The following is a 17,402-nucleotide window of genomic DNA, read 5'->3' on the forward strand; positions in this document are numbered from 1 at the left end:
TATTAGTGAAATGTATTACTGTATTTTATTATGGGTACTTCCAGATGGATGAGTCCTCGCGCTACTAATCAAAATACATCGTGGAGCTAGTCTGTCTTTTCCTCATTAGATTTTTTGTAGTAAGAAAAAATACATAGGCAGTAATGAGAAAACCCAGGAGGATTACAAAAGGAAGACAACAGTGTCTGGATGCCCCATAAAATTCCATAATGAGGCAGGGCAAGTTGCACAGTAAGTCCAGTCTTCTGTAATTTCTGTAAACCACCCAGAGAGCTTCACCTATGGGGTGGTATATGAAATGTAATAAATAATAGTAATAAGTCTTCGTAATCCGACGGTAACAGTGCCTTGTCATTGACGGTGTGGGATATAAATCTGAGAAATATATTCATAAATTAGTATTTCTAGCATTTGTTGCCTGCCTGTTTTGCTCCTGGTAGTTCTGTTGCATTTCGTGTTTATACACACAAAATGAAGTCGAAGCTTTTCATGCGTGTGGGTTTTATTTGTATGTGGGTGTGGGGAGTGTGTGTGGGGGGGTCCTTTTGTATGGTAATAAGCCTGCCTTGAGGCCTTTGCCCAACACACATAAGCGGAATATAGAATGTTTTAATTAAACAGCTGTCATCTAGCAAAAGAGAAGTTACCACAGCTTAATCTCACAGTGTGAGAGCCAGTGTGGCGTAGTGGCGAGAGTGTTGCACTGGGAGCCGGGAGATCCGGGTTCTAGTCCCCACTCGGCCATGGTAGCGCACTGGGTGACTTTGGGCCAGTCACAGACTCTCAGCCCAACCCACCTCACAGGGTTGTTGTTGTGAGGATAAAATGGAGAGGAGGAGGAGGATCATGTCAGCCGCCTGGGGTTCCTTGCAAGAGGAAAAACAGGCGGGATATAAATTCAATAAATAAATAAATAAATAAATCTTACTCTCTCCAAGAAGTTGGTATTCCAGCTCTGTTATTACGAGGCCAATTTCTGACATCTTTTTAACTGCCCAGCAGTTGTTTTTCATCACGGTGCGGTCTGCCGTGGCGCGTGCCGGGGGTGTTTTGATGGGAGGAAAGGGGGAGAAACACCCTCAACAAACGTGCCGCGCTCGCGTTCTGCGTTTTACGAGCGGGAGATTCGTCTTGGCGCCACCCGAGAGCGGGGCTCGGGCGCTTCCAGGGAAATCTCTCCCGGCGCTGCAAGGGGAAATGGCGCCGAAACGGCGGGAGAGAGGCGGGTATCCCCCTTCTCTGCCCTTTCGGCCCCTCAGGTGCGAGGGCCGCGGTTCGCCTGGGGGGGGGCTGGCGCGCGGGCGGCGCCGCCGGTTACCTCAGGGGCCCCACAGCACAGGCCGCTCCCAGCGACGGTTTCCCGCCCCTCAGGCAGGCGCCGCGCAAAGAACACTCGAGCCCCCGCGCCGCCGTTCCCCGAACCTGCCCACCCTCCCTCCGTCCGTCCGACTGGCCGGGCTGGTTCATCGGAAAACCGCCCCCACGCTCCTCTTGCGCCCCGCCCCCCTCCGCACGCGCCCGCCCGCCCGCCTGCCTGCCTTTCGCGCGGGGGCTGTTCCTTACATCGGGCTCTCCCCCCCGGGGTTGAGAGGCGGGGGCAGGGACTGTCCCGGCCGGCGCTGATCTCGAGCCGCGATTGGCCGCTGTCTACGCTGACGTCACGATCATGATGAGAATTAATGATCGGAGGCGCTGATTTCATTGTGTGACGCCGGGACCGACCCAGCCGAAACCGGCTGAATTCGGAGCCCTGGGGCCCCCCGGACCAGCCCCGCCCGCCCCGCAGAGCACGGTGGGTTCGGCGGCAGCGGGAGGGCGAGGGCAGGGGGAGGGGCGCGGGCGGCGCGCGGACCCTGAGGGGGGAGCGAGGGGGCAGGGCGGCCTCCGCGCCTGCCTCTGTGGGGGCTGGGGCTGAGGGAGATGCCCCTTGGCTGACGGGTTGGTGGGGGAGGGGCGGGGCGGGGCGGGGGGCGAGCGAGGCTCGGCTTCTCCCCGGAGCTCGCGGACCATAACTCGGGGCGCGCATGCGCTCTCGCCGCTTCGCTTGATCTGCGGCAAGAGACGCCCGTGTCATCCGCCGTCGCGCGATTGCGGTGGCGCGTGAGCGCCGCGTAATTATGGAAACCCAGTTAACGCATGCGCGGAAGAGAAAAGAAAAGAAAAGTACGGCGCTGCCTCCGGGGCTGCCCCCCCCCCTCCGCGCGTGCCCTGGGCCTTTTCGGCGCACGCCCGGCTTCTGCAAAGCCTGGGAACAGCGCGGATGGGCGCAAAAAAAGAAGAACGCTCGTGCTGTGGCTTGTGATGTGTGGCGCATGCTCATCGCACAGAGAGCTGTCTTTAAAACAAAACAAAACAAAAAACACGGAACGTGGTACGCATGCGTGGTGTGACCCATTAGCTGCCCAAAGAAAGTTGAAGATACACAAAGGGGAAAGTAGGGACGTTCGCTATGGGTTGATACGTACCGTTACCCGCCCTCCACCCGGTTTAGTAGTTGGAGTTTTTCGCGCAGAGGTTGTAGGAGAAGGAATGAAGAGGTGGTGTCGGTTGGATTTGGGCACCAGCTAATTGGAGCTTGCCTGCTAAAAATAGCAGTTAATTACATAGTTGAATTCCTTTTATTTCACTTTTGAATTTTTATATATTGCCCTTCAACCTCTTTGGTTTTTCAGGCTATTGTACAAGTAAGATTACATCAAAATATAGAATATATCAATAACAAAGCAAATACAATATAAAAACGGAGGTAACCAGTTGTTGATGTACAATTGATTGCTGTCTGTAATGAGGGGCATAAAATACAAGCTTTCTAACAATTGATCATATATCTGTGTTTTGAAGAGTACAGCATATTGGTATGTGTTTGTGTGAGTTAGGAGAATAGCTGTGTTTAATATGTAGTAGCTCCCCTGTGCTATGTTAGCCTATAGACAAGCCAGTGGGGTTTTGAGGTGTGTTCTGATCTTAAGTATTCAGCTCCACTGAATTAAGTAGGGCTGGAATTGTAGACTCATGGCAGCAGTGAGAAGGTGCTATTAGTTACTTAGAATGGGTGGGCAGAATGTAGATCTCCAGATGTTTTGGATATCAACTCCCAGCATTCCTGATTAATGGTCATGCTGGTGGGGGTTCTGGGATTTGAAGTCGAAAACGTCTGGAGATCTACCTTTTGCCCACCTCTAACTTAAAACATTTATGTCCATTCTTTTGATATATGTGTCCAAGGTAGTGTACTGCATAAAGCTGTGCTGGTTAGGACTGATGGCACACATACCTCACCACTGATGTCAAGTTTAAAACAAATTGTCATAACAGTAATAAACATTAAATAAAATTCATATCACTGTCATACAGGCTAGCACTAGTCAGAACAAACAAACAGTTGGGTTAATTGTAAGAATAAGATGGTCTTCTTCTGATGTCTAAAAGGCAGAAGCATGAGTGCCAGCTGGGTGTTTCTGGGCAAGGTGTTCCAGAGACAAGGTGCCACCCCAGAAAAGTCTTGCTGCTAGTTGCTACACACCTAATGTTTGAAGGCCAGGACACCAGGAGCATGGCCTCTGATGAAAATCTCAGTGAAAAAGCAGGTTCATATTGGAGAAGGCTTCATATACTCTGGTCTAGTCTATTAATAGCATCATGTATCAAAACTAGTGTTTTGAATTGTGTCCAGAAATATACTAGGAATCAGGGTAGATCTTTCCACTTGGGGAAAGATATTTTCATTGCAGTGAATTTCTGTTCATCTTGCTGCCATATTCTGACCAGGATGAACAGTATAGTGGTGGAGAGCTAGAGAGTCAGGAAACCCCTCATTTGAATTTCACCCTTGCCCTGAACTCACTAGGTGGCCGCTCTCTCTTAGTCTCAGTCCACCCATCTGCAGTCTTGATGACTTGCCTTGCAGCAGGGGTGGACAGATCTGGATCTCAGAGTGATTTCCAGTAGATCAGGAAATATTTTTTTTCTTAGTCCTAATTGTTTAATGATAGCATTGGCAAAATGACAGGAGCTGGGAGATCCGGGATCTAGTCCCCACTCGGCCATGGAAGCTCACTGGGTGACTTTGGGCCAGTCACAGACTCTCAGCCCAACCCACCTCACAGGGTTGTTGTTGTGAGGATAAAACGGAGAGGAGGACAATGTAAGCCGCCTTGGGTTCCTTGCAAGAGGAAAAAAGGCGGGGTATAAATGCAATAAATAAATAAATAAATACTCCACCCCCAAATTGTATTACTGAAATGAAGAAAGCTTAAGATAACCAGGAGTGGATTTTCCTGTGGAAGGACTGTGAGCTCCATTCAGTTCTGGTACTCAAAAAAAATTCCTGGGCTCAGAATTCTTTAATTTTAAGTAGATGTCTTTTGTGTCTGATGAGGCTTTACAAGTAGCTGAGGAAAGAAGGGAAGCAAAAAGCAAGGGAGAAAGGGGAAGATATATCCAACTGAATGCAGAGTTCCAGAGAATAGCAAGGAGAGACAAGAAGGCCTTCTTAAATGAACAATGCAAAGAAATCAAGGAAAACAACAGTATGGGAAAGACTAGAGATCTCTTCAAGAAAATCCGAGATCTCAAGGGAACGTTTTGTGCAAAGACGGGCATGATAAAGGACAAAGAAGGCAGGGACCTAACAGAAGCAGATGAGATTAAGAAGAGGTGGCAAGAATACACAGAAGAACTATACAGGAAAGATCTGAATGTCCCTGATAGCCATGATAGTGTGGTCACTGAACTTGAGCCAGACATCCTCGAGAGTGAAGTCAAGTGGGCCTTAGGAAGCATTACTAACAACAAAGCTAGTGGAGATGACAGTATTCCAGCTGAGCTATTTAAGATCCTAAAAGATGATGCTGTTAAAAGTGCTGCACTCAATATGCCAACAAATTTGGAACACTCAACAGTGGCCACAAGACTGGAAAAGGTCAGTTTACATTCCAGTTCCAAAGAAGGGCAATGCCAAAGAGTGTTCAAACTACCGTACAATTGTGCTCATTTCACATGCCAGCAAGGTTATGCTCAAAATCCTACAAGCTAGGCTTCAGCAGTATGCGAACCGAGAACTACCGGAAGTACAAGCTGGGTTTCGAAGAGGCAGAGGAACTAGAGATCAAATCGCCAACATTCGCTGCATCATGGAGAAAGCAAGAGAATTCCAGAAAAACATCTATTTCTGCTTCATTGACTACGCTGAAGCCTTTGATTGTGTGGATCACAACAAACACTGCCAAATTCTGAAAGAGATGGGGGTACCAGACCACCTTACCTGTCTCCTGAGAGACCTGTACGAGGGTCAAGAAGCAACAGTAAGAACCAAACATGGAACAACCGATTGGTTCAAAATTGGGAAACGAGTACGACAAGGCTGTATATTGTCTCCCTGCTTATTTAACTTATATGCAGAGTACATCATGAGAAACGCCGGGTTGGATGAATCACAGGTCGGAATTAAGATTGCCGGGAGAATTATCAACAACCTCAGATACGCAGACGATACCACCCTAATGGCAGAAAGTGAAGAGGATCTCCAGAGCCTCTTGTTGAGGGTGAAAGAGGAGAGTGCAAAATTGGTTTGAAACTCAACATTAAAACAACGAAGATCATGGCATCTGGCCCTATCACTTCCTGGCATATGGAAGGGGAAGAAATGGAAGCAGTGACAGATTTTATTTTCTTGGGCTCCAAGATCACCACAGACGGTGACTGTAGCCATGAAATTAAAAGACGCTTGCTCCTTGGGAGGAAAGCTATGGCAAACCTAGACAGCATAGTAAGAAGCAGAGACATCACCTTGCCAACAAAGGTCCGTCTAATCAAAGCTATGGTTTTCCCAGTAGTAATGTATGGCTGTGAGAGCTGGACTATAAGGAAGGCTGAGCGCCGAAGAATTGATGCTTTTGAACTGTGGTGCTGGAGAAGACTCTTACGTGTCCCCTGGACTGCAAGGAGGTCCAATCAGTCCATCCTAAAGGAAATCAACCCTGAGTGATCATTGGAAGGACAGATACTGAAGCTGAAGCTCCAATATTTTGGCCACTAAATGCGAAGAGAAAAGTTGCTGGGAAAGACTGAAGGCAAAAGGAGAAGGGGACAGCAGAGGATGAGATGGCTAGATAGCATCACCGATGCAATGAATATGGACTTGAGCGCACTCCGGGAGAGAGCGGAGGACAGGAAGGCCTGGCGTGCTATGGTCCATGGGGTCACGAAGAGTTGGACACGACTGAACAACAACAACCAGACGAGGGATCTCGGGGTTCTAGTGAACAACAAAAGTGGATCCCAAAAGCTTGAAGTCTGCCCACCCCTGTTTCACAGGGTTCTTGTAAGGATTATAACCAGATAATCCATGTGGTCCTTTGAACACTTCAAACCACTATACAAATCTTAAGTATTATGGCTCTTATAAATACTTTTCAAGAATAGCCCACATTACAGATTACATTAATCCAGCCTGGAAATGTCTGAAGCATGATTAACTGCGGTAGTTATTTATACATACATAGGCTGCAGTACAATATAAAACTGACAGATTTGTATGGTCCTCTGAAGAATTTTCAGGTCTGACCCTATCTAAATTTTTAAAAGGTGACTTGTAAATGGCAGGCAAATTCATATTTGGTAATTAAAAGTGTGTTGGTGCTAAACCCTAGTTATTTGATATGACATGCCAGCCTCCAGATCTGAGCTTGTTATGGAGACCACTGGTTTCCAAAGTGGGGTGCGCAAGACTGCACTGGAGTGCATGAGCTGCCTCCTGCTGCTCCTACGAGCTGCGGTTGTGTGCAAGGAGGGTGGCGGCAGTGGTCGCAGCGGCTGAAGGAAAGCAGGAAGGAGATTAACCCTACCTACTCAGCAAAGCGGGAAGGAGATTAACCTTTCCCACCCTCCTTTCAAAGCCTAGAAGGAAGCAGGCACTTTCCTCTCAGCTTCCATCCTGCCAAAGGAGAGCGGAAAGGGTTAACAGCCCAGGCCAAGCCACCAGTTGTCCAAGGAGTGGGGACTCTGCACAGGGTGTGGGGCTGTTTACAACTTTACAGTGGTGCCCTTGCTCATCAGCATATAGCAATAACGTGTGCACAGTTAAGTGGATTTATAGATTTTATTAATATTTTTTTAGGTGAGAGCAAAAAGGTTTTTTGTCCCGTTAATAAATACAATAAAAAATTATTTTTTAAAAATACTGTTTATTTCATCTTTATCACATCTTGTTTATTTTTTATTTTTTGTGTATGTTTTATAATGTAGGTAATATATTACACAAACATGTATATAATTTATAAATAAATATACACATATTGAGGGTCTGTGCTCAAAAATTTTTCACTGATGGGGTGCGTGATCAAAAAAGTTTGGAGACCACTGATTTAGACTACAGTAAGGGAACTTCTTCTCTACTGGGTTTAACATAAGGGAGCCTGTGTCCATATTGACTTATTCACAATACATTTTTGTCCATGCTGGCTTTTCCCCAGGTAAGCTGTGAGCCTGAAGCATCCTAGGGTTTATGGAAAGTTTGGGTGAGAAAAATGTTAAGTAGCTTTCTCCAACCTAGTGCCCTTCATGGTGGCTTGGGATGATAGTAGTTGTAGTCCAGCACATCTGGAGGGCACCAGGTTGAGGAAGGCAAGTAACACTCCCATTGCAGTGTCTCGCAGTATGAACTCACCATTCAATGGTGTATCATTCCTTGGGACTTTGCCAGGAAGGAACAAAATACACACTCCTTGCTGCTTAAGGAACAATGAGGGCATATGTGGTTCTGACTGGCTACTTTGCATACACCATCTGTGTCTGCTCTGGGTCTTACTGCTGCTTCACAGAGAATCTGCTCTGCAGTAGGGTTGCTCAGGATGCCGTTGGAGATATTAGCAGAGTGCCCACTTTATTTTCCTTTTGCAGCATGGAAATTACAAGCAATTATACAGTTTCCCAATTAGATCAGAACTTTTGGAAGGACTTCTGTTTTGTTTTATGATAATATGTGTGTCTTTGGCATGAAAACTAGGAAATACCCTCAAAGTTGTTCATGCCAGCTCAAGTGTTTTGTGTAACCATGCATACTATCTTCCTGTTGTTAGTAAGCTAAGTACTAGAGAAGTAAGCTAAACAGTGCTAGAGAAGTACCAGAGGGGCAGCCATGTTAGTCCGTTGTAGCACACACACATGGGTCTTGTGGCACCTTAAAGACTAACGAGTTTGTAGTGGCATTAGGTTTTTTGTAATAGGACCCACTTTGTCAGATAAATACGTAGTTCAGCTGACCTGTGTATCTGTATAAGTTATTTAGATGATGACAACAGCCTTTCTGAAAAATAGAAGCACACACAGCACTTTGAGGATCTGTAACTTGTACATCTTTTCATCCAGCAAAGCAGTAAGGATATCTATTTGCTGATATCCCTCTGCATAAGAATTTTGATTTTCAGAATAGTTTGTGAACTAACATCCACTCCAATTAATTGTAGCTTACATCACATATTGGAGATAAACGCCAACTAGCAATCTTGTGAGGCTTTTATCAGCAAGTATTTTTGCTATTTACTTTTCTCATGTCTTTGTTCACTGACTGTAGATGAAGTCTCTTTAATGGGTGTCCACTTCATGTGTAGTTATTGGCTTTTCAATCAAACCTGATATATTTCTCTATGAAAAAAATGGAGTCAACAAGTACCTCTGAAATCCAAGTTGATAATGCTGATGGCATAATGAAAGTTTGTAACAAGGAACTTGCAAGTAATACATAATGGCTTAGATGCTAGGCTTATAAATGCAGGATGCTGTTTTGCTCTCCATTAGTTGCTAGGAAATGTACACATTCCCTGGAGCAGCATGGAGGTAACCACAGAGGTGGTAGCAACCGCACTGCTCAAAAGAACTTGTATTGTGGGCCTACATCCCATTGAAACCAATGAGATATAGTAAATATGTAAATATGTCATAGTAAATATGGTTAGGTTGAAACCAATGAGATATAGTAAATATGAAACCATTGAAACCAATGAGATATAGTAAATATGTAAATATGTCATAGTAAATATGGTTAGGTTTGGGCTGCTGATTACTTTGCCCTTTCCAAGTCAACCCTTCTGGAACTATGTCTGATCACAATATGAAATGTGTAGTTCAGCTGCTTGTGACTGTCATTTTGACAGAAATGATTGTTTTTATCAGGTTATTTTAAGCCAATGTATAATTCAAAGAAGCAATTCCCATTTAAATGGATATGTTGTACTTAATACATGGCAAAGTACTGTTGTCTCAGGTTGCAATCCTATACCCACTTATTTACCTTGGAGTAAGACCCATTGAACCCATTAGGTGGGGATTGTAGTTCAGTGGTAGAGCACCTGCTTTACATGTAAAAGGTAAAGGTGTTCCCAGCCAGTCGTGTCCGAATCTAGGGGGTGGTGCTCATCTCCATTTCTAAGCTGAAGAGCCAGCACTGTCCGAAGACGCTTCCGTGGTCATGTGGCTGGCATGACTGAATACCGAGGTGCACGGAGCACTGTTACCTTTCCCGCCAAAGCGGTACCTATTTATCTACTTGCAATGTCTTGCTTTCGAACTGCTAGGTTGGCAGGAGCTGAGACTGAAGACGGGAGCTCACTCCATCACGCGGCACTCGGGTCTCAAACTGCTGTCCTGCTGACCTTCCGGTCTGCAGTTCAGCGTCTTAACCACTAAGCCACCGCGGCTGTACATGTAGAGGGTCCCAAGTTCAATCCCTTGACTTCTCAAGTTAAAAGGATCAGGTACTAGGTGATGGGAAAATCCTCAGCCTGAGACCCTGAAGAGCTACTGCCAGTCAGAGTGGACAATACTGAACTAGATAGACAAATAGTAGATGACTATTAGTACTGTTAAGAGTAAATAGTATTCTTCTGGAGTACTGTGTCCAGTTCTGGGCACCACACTTTAAGAAGGATGCAGACAAACTGGAGAGGGTTCAGAGGAGCGCAACAAAGATGATCGGAGGACTGGAAACAAAGCCCTATGAAGAGAGACTGAAAGAACTGGGCATGTTTAGCCTTGAGAAGAGAAGACTGAGGGGAGATATGATAGCACTCTTCAAGTACTTGAAAGGTTGTCACAGAGAAGAAGGCCAGGATCTCTTCTTGATCATCCCAGAGTGCAGGACACGGAATAATGGGCTCAAGTTACAGGAAGCCAGATTCTGGCTGAACATCAGGAAAAACTTCCTGACTGTTAGAGCAATAGGACAATGGAACCAATTACCTAGGGAGGTGGTGGGCTGTCCCACACTGGAGGCCTTCAAGACGAGGGTGGACAGCCATCTGTCAGGGATGCTCTGACTTGGATTCCTGCATTGAACAGGGGGTTGGACTCGATGGTCTTGTAGGCCCCTTCCAACCCTGCTATTCTATGATTCTATGACCAGGTTTAAGGCAAATTCCTATGTTTTAAGTAGACATGTGGGATTGCACTGTCAAAACGTGTTAGCTTTAGATGGATGTTTATTTCAGAATACATACTGGCATTGTTTGTGTGACTAGACAATTTGACTGTTTTATGGTTAAATATGTGTGGTTTTTCACGTTGATATAAATGGATTGTTGTAAATAATCTTTCACATGGGAAAGTTTAATTTACTATAAATCAACACTAGAAGTACAGATGTGGTAGATGGAGTGAGTGTCCACACTACAATGGATCTTTTCACATTCTAGGAGCAGAATTAACTTGCCTGCTTTTATAAACACGTGTTTATTGTTTTGGTTTGACTTTCCTTATGATAACAAAAATGGCAGCTGCTCCATACATTAAAAAACAACAATTGTATTTTCATTATACCATGAAAAAAAGAAAAGAAAATCACAATCACTCTTTCTGTTTTGTTTAAAATACTCTTTCCATCTGAGGATCTGTTTCCGACACATTATACTTAATGAGGAGAGCAATCCTGTGACCCCTAGACAGTGTCGGGGTGGTGGTGGGATAGGATAGTTCGGATTCCTGGATCTGAGGTCGGAGACAGTGTTCTGACCTTGGACCCAGGAGTCGGAGCTCCCCTCCCCCTCACAGCTGGCGCAGAGAGAACGATGCTGGCTGCCTCTACGAGTGCGCAAACACAAGCTTGGAGAGGACGGAAATGGGGAGGTTCTGTGGGCAGGGAGAGGAGGAGACCGGGCCGGCTTACAAACAATCTTCTAGCTGCCTTAGTCTCCTTCCACTCCCTGATGGCTCAGCTAGACAACCGAAAATGCCCATCTAACTAAAATGCAGAGTGGTGCGCGTCTAACTAAAATGATCACCTTCATGCTCCTCCCACTATGCACAGGATGCCCATCAGCCTCCAAGTTCAGGCTGACATGCATCCAGATAGGATTGTGCCCGAAATAAAATACGGAGTCCAGATCTGAGCAAGCATACTCTTCCGGTAGGAACTCTACATATGGCTTAATCTGTGTTCTCTGAACTGGATAATATAGTTTAATTTTAACCTTTATACGGTCCATGTTTTTCATAGCTATTGTTTTTACTGTTGGGGTGTAACATACTTTATTTTTATGTTACTAAAATTTTAGCTGAAATCAGCTGACTATATACCAATTCTGTTTATCCATTAAGTTGTTACCCAGGCTTTCTAATAAGTATAGAAAACACTCAAGTAGAAACCTTGGATTTAGTCTTCTCTAGAGCCCTATTCAGACATTCTGTACCTGAATAGAACCAAGATGCTAGGAGAGGGAGCGCTCCAGCCCCACCCCTCTCTGTTGTTGCATCCATCACCCTGTACTCACGGAGGGCAACTATTTAAAGAGGAGAGCCTCCTGTATCCATGGATGCTCTCCATGCAAGCCAGAATACTGCATTTTGGCTCATGTGGAGAGTCTACAGATACAGGAGTCTGAAGCATTCCTTCGTCTCATGTGTTTGCTCTATTCAGATATGGGGCTTCTGTTTGGCATGTTTGTATAGATTGATACCAAAAGAACAGATTGTGGAGAAAATATGTCCTTTTATCTGCAAGCAGCACTTTATTTGTTATATTTATGTGGGTCTCCCAAGCAGTCTCCCATCCAGATACTTGCTTAGCTTCAGAAATGGCATGATATCAGGGACTTTCTGGTGTTGGGAAGGGTAAATTCCCCAACTTAGGGCTCAAGATAGTTTCTTGGGGACGGCTTGCTATCAGATCCCAGGTAAGCCAATGTGAAGGCTGTACCCTTTGGGGAGTGTCCTTTTAATTCCTAGTCTTGGGCTCTGAGGACGATGTTTTTCTTGGCCCCCTTCCTCTTTGTAGATCAAGGATGGGGAACTGTTTTTTTGCTGAGAGCTGCCTGCCTGTGGTGGGCGAAGTCAGAGCCAAAAGTAGGTGCAGGCACTCTTTCTCTCTCTCTCTCTCTCTGTTGTAGTGCCATCCCATTTTCCCTCCCTCTTTCTCCCTTCCCAGTGGGTTGTTGGGGAGGGGCAAATGGCTCTTGCCAGAGGTCTGAGCTGACTTTTTGTAGAGGGCCACAGGTTGCCTATTCCTGATGTAGGTAGTTATATTGGGGAAGGGCTGTAGTTCAGTGGTAGAGCACTTGCTTTGTATGCAAAAGGTCCCACATTCAATACCTGGTAACTTCAGGTAGGCTGAGAAAGACTGTCATCTGAAACCTTGGGCCTGCTGCTAGTCTGCGTAGTCGATACTGATCTGGATGGACTAATGGTCTGCCTTTGTATAAGGCAGCCTCCTATATTTCCAGATCCTTCCAATAAGAATAAACAATGATAGCAAGCCAGCTACACCAGCCTTCCCCAACCTGACTCTCCAGATTTTTTGAACTACCACACCCATCATCCCCAGCCCTCATGGCCAGTGGTGAGAGAACTGTACCATGCTAATTCAACTGTGGCTCTTCCATTGAAGTATATTACGGAGATCCCTTGCTACAGTGTCCATGGCACTTAACAGGTTGTTCCCTTCCTCCTCTTTCCCCTCCTTGCTATTGGCTGTGTCCCGGATTGCAAGCCATTTACTTGTCCAATAGAACACGCTGGAAGTGGTTGACAACCAAGGCCATCCAGTCTGCATAGCTGTACTTGGTGTCCCGTTTCTTGGTCACTCCAAGTGTGACTGAGAAAACACAAAGCCTATTTCTGAGTTCCCGCATATATGATTCTATTGACAAACCTCTTTTTAGTTATTTTTAAAGCATGCTCAATCTAAGCTGATTGCTGAATGTAAAACAGCTTTTGGTTTTTGGGAAGTACAATTAAGAAAATTGAGAGTGGATGAACTAGAATACAATAGAGCTCGATCCCACTGTAGTTTTCTATTTGTTTGGATAAATGAGAGCTTGTTATAAAAGAAAAATCTGCAAGTCTTAAATTATTCCAATTTCAGAGTATCTTCTTTTATTTTTAGATGAATCTGCGTTCTGTATTTACTGCAGAACAACAAAGGATATTGCAGCGTTATTATGAAAATGGAATGACAAATCAGAGTAAAAATTGCTTTCAGCTCATATTACAGTGTGCACAAGAAACTAAGCTGGACTTCAGTGTAGTCAGGGTAAGTACTGAGGTCTTCCGTGCTCAAATTTACATAACAGTTTAACAAATACACGTGTTTCCTTATTTATCTGCAGGGCATGGAGCTGATAAGAAACCGAAAGCTTCATTCTCCAATATAACTTTTACTCATCTTTTTTTCCTATTGACAGTTCCTCTTTTTCCTATTGACTGCTCTTTGTAGTCATTCTCTGTTGTTTGAGACAGTGGCTTGAAGTGCTTTCATCTTGTCCAAGCAACATGAATCTCTTTAACATCTGAAGTTAGGTCTGTCGTTGAAAATCTGGCTTTTATATCTCTTTGAAAATTTGCTGTCATCTTTCTAGTTTGGATGCTTGATAGCTATTTTTTTTTAAGCTAGATTGCTTGATGAACGTAAGCGCCACTTTACACATTACGTTTTGAGGTAGGGGTGGGTGGTAGTGGACACTTAAATCACCCTAGTTATACGTCTACAAATTTAAAGCATATGTGCAACAAATATGTGTTTGTAAAGACCTGTATCATATAGGTACATTTCTCAGAAAGTCATAATTGCCTATAGCTCCCTTTTGAATGTCTGCTTTATGGCGAACTTGGGTTTACCTCTGCATAATGTGTGAGAAATGGCCTTCAAATGGTAGTTTGTCGCATTTGTGTGTGTTAACCCTAGTAAACCATTGCGGTTTAATGTAGTTAAGCTAAAACAGAGCTGGGCAGTTCAGTTCATTTCTTGGCAAGCATAAAATGTGATGTATGCCACCTGCTATAAAACACAGTGTTCTCATTATCAACTTCTCTTGCTTTATTCTTCAACGTTGGTGAGAAAGCCATGGGGAGAATATTTTAGATTTGGATCTTTGAGGTTCTTGAAATGGCTTGGAAGCCAGGAAGGGTCTTAACAGTGTGAGATCTTGTTCTTACTATTAGCAATAATGACCATATTATTGTTCACATGAGAGGTGGGGCAAATGCTGATTCTTGGTAGTTCTGGGTTGGGGAGACTGCACTCTTTGGCCCAGAAAGTGCCAATTGCCTGGGAATTTGAAGAATTTTGCCAGCCCTGTACAGGGTAGCATTTTATTCAGGAGATTTACCTGGTAGTACAACCTACATGATGCATTGCAAGAAATAAAGGCTATAGCTTGATAGCAGGACCAGCATGCAGTGATCATTGTCTTCCGCAGACCTCAGTGAATGACAGGCCTCATTCAACATCTGTTGTCTGTGCATATTACTAAAGGGTGAGGGGAGAGAATACCTTGGGAAACATTGGTGTGGTAATAGAATTCCACTAGTGAGCCTCTAGTAGAGAGAACAAGCCTTTCCTCTTTTTTTCTTCTCAGACAATAATTTGACTGAAGAAAATGTTGCTATGTGTTGTTTCTTATTGTTGTGCCATTTTCTGTTTTTAAGTTAATCCACTGTTGAGCCCCTGGGATTTCGCCTATCTGTTCTATGGGATATAGAGGAGAATTAAGAAGCCCTTGTTGGCTGGTTGCAATAGCAGCTGTTCAGGCTTATTTACCTGAATGAAAATTCTTCTTATGCCTCAGGATCCTCTACTTGCTCCCTATAAACTGTGGTTCTTTTCATCCCTTCAAGACCCCTCACTATACTTAATGACATCCCACAGGGTGCAGTATACCTGCCTACACTTCCACGCAACCAGCACCATCTCACAGCTATAGATGTGGCTCCCTCTTAATTGTAGTAGGTACTACTACTTTTCATCAAGCACATACTCAAGAACACACTTAACATATTAGTTATTCCTTTTAACTACTCTCTTCTACTTGCAGTTCAGTTCGTTTCCTGAATACAAAATACATGTGTCATGAATCAGACACTGCTTGTGAAAATTTCACTGCTTGTCTCCTTAAAATACACATAAGCAGTGATCAGTTGGGATCATGCTCCACTCAGGTGTGCATATATACAGATGTGTTTATGGCTGATGAAAACTATACTTGCTTTGTACTATATAAAACGAAAACTGTATAGAGCAGTTTATGGTGATTCTGAGTGCAATACCAGGCAGTATTGCTACTTCAAAATTAATGCAGATTCCAAAGGTGAACTTGTGTGAGTTGTATTAGTAGGTGTATTTTGATCCTGGGAAGAACAAGCAATTTCTACAACTATGCTGACTACACTTACGAAAAGTGGTGTTTTGTAGTATTTCTGTGAATATATATGAGAGAGATTTTATTGGTATGACACCACAGAGTTGTCATTTTAAAAGATCAGTCTTTTAAAAAACAAAAACAAACAAACTGCGCATCCAGTGTTTACTGTGGGAAACTGCCTCCTAAGCCTCATCCCATTAATCTATATTGATTCTCGTAAGAAATCCAATTACATTTATAAAATACCTCTTGGGGCATTTGGGGTTCATGTTACTATCTCTTCAGTTCTACTTTTAAAAAAACGGATGATGTTTCAGTCTAGTTCTCCATGTAGTAGTTATTCTGCTAAAAAAGTGCCTTTCCTGTATTTTACCAGTGGTTGGGTGGTGGTGGTGTTCTTTTGTTTATGTCTGGAGCATTTCTCCAATGATTTTTGGTCTTACCTTTAAACCAGCGCCAATGTTTGTGTTATGGCTGTCTTGCGGTAGGTGCTAGAAATGCTTCTGCATGGTGGTAGCTCCTTGCAGTGGCTGTAAAGTATGAGGCTCGCTCATCATATAGATCACTCTTCACATCAGTACCATATATTGCTGGGGAATGGCTGTGTTTTGGAGATCCTGCACACAATTCTTCTCCTGATGAATATGTTTCAGCGACCTCCTGTTGGTAACCATAATTTGGGACTTGGTTCTTAGAAATTTGGCTGTGGATTCTCCTGTAATATGCGGATGCATGCACTTATTTTCTGATGAAATCTAGCTGTTAAGCTACAGTTTTTGTGGCAAGATAAATAATTTTCACTAGGTGTAAAAAATGAAATTTGGAGGAAAATAAACCCGGAGAGCTCCTAGTGCTAACAATCAAAATACATTTGTGCATCTATTCTGTCTTCCTTAACTGATTTTTTTCTGGTAAAGAAAAGGTGGAATAAACAGTAGGAAAGTACAAGAGGGCTACAAATTGATATTGATGACATCTGGATCTCCTGTAATATTCCATAAATGAGCCAGTGCGATTGCATAATAAAAGTCTTATCTGGAAGCACCCACAATGCTTCTGTCTCAAAAAAAAATTGGAATTAAAATCCACTAGTTTATGGAGCTGCTGATATATATGCGGTGTTTTATGATGGGAATTAAAAGGGAAAAAAACACCCCAGTGAGATTTCAAAATGTGGAGCAATTGAAACTCAAGGAAGCTGATGCTTCCCTGTGGGGAGGAAGATAATTTTACAATGCTAATGTTTAAAAATATGTAACCAGTTAATAATACATTTCTGTAAAGACTTCATTATGTATATAGATGTTGGATGGACCAGATACTGTAAGTTTCTATTAGATGGGAGAAAGTTCTAAAGTAAAACAACATAAACTGCTCAGCCTTTGTCTTCCGCTCTCATCTAGAGTAGCCAGCTGACCAGAAAAATTAAGCTTGGTCTGCTTTCTTGCAACTTTAACAGAAGTTTGATCTGTAGAAATGAGTAGGTGGAGCTTCTTATAGCATGGATTTAAATGCTAGTAGATGATAATGTGTGCACACCAAGCTGCTGTTAAAGTTACAGCTCCTGAGAGTAGTTAAAACTGGCAATGCTACCTTGTGATAGAAGACCGGAGGGCAGAAAGCCCATGATGCTGGGTGTCCAGAAAGATTAGAGCTCATCATCCATCCTAATCCTTTCCCTTTCCTGGAAGGAAAAGATAAAAGGCATGGTAGAAAATACCCCTGGTGGAATTTTGTTCTCTGGCTGCTCTTTATGGACAGGGTCTGAAGTGCAGG

General features: G+C 43.8%; 1 protein-coding gene across 3 annotated transcripts in view; it reads left to right on the forward strand.

The window, feature by feature from the left end:
• The first annotated feature begins 221 nt into the window (after window positions 1–221).
• Window positions 222–17,402, forward strand: part of HDX (highly divergent homeobox) — a 56,717-nt gene continuing 39,536 nt past the window's right edge. For 2 of the 3 annotated variants that reach the window (XR_014784837.1, XM_084814031.1), the window contains exon 1: window positions 222–1,792. Coding sequence is in view for 1 of the 3 variants with exons in the window: in XM_084814030.1 (XP_084670156.1) it covers window positions 13,373–13,519 (147 nt within the window). In the remaining 2 variants the exon portion in view is untranslated. Of the gene's footprint in view, window positions 1,793–13,372; window positions 13,520–17,402 lie in introns of all 3 variants that reach the window. The other variant, XM_084814030.1, reaches the window with a different exon arrangement.

Source organism: Heloderma suspectum, chromosome 9, assembly GCF_057233095.1.
Source record: "Heloderma suspectum isolate Gila_16-S chromosome 9, 16-S_ref, whole genome shotgun sequence".
NCBI lineage: Eukaryota > Metazoa > Chordata > Lepidosauria > Squamata > Helodermatidae > Heloderma > Heloderma suspectum.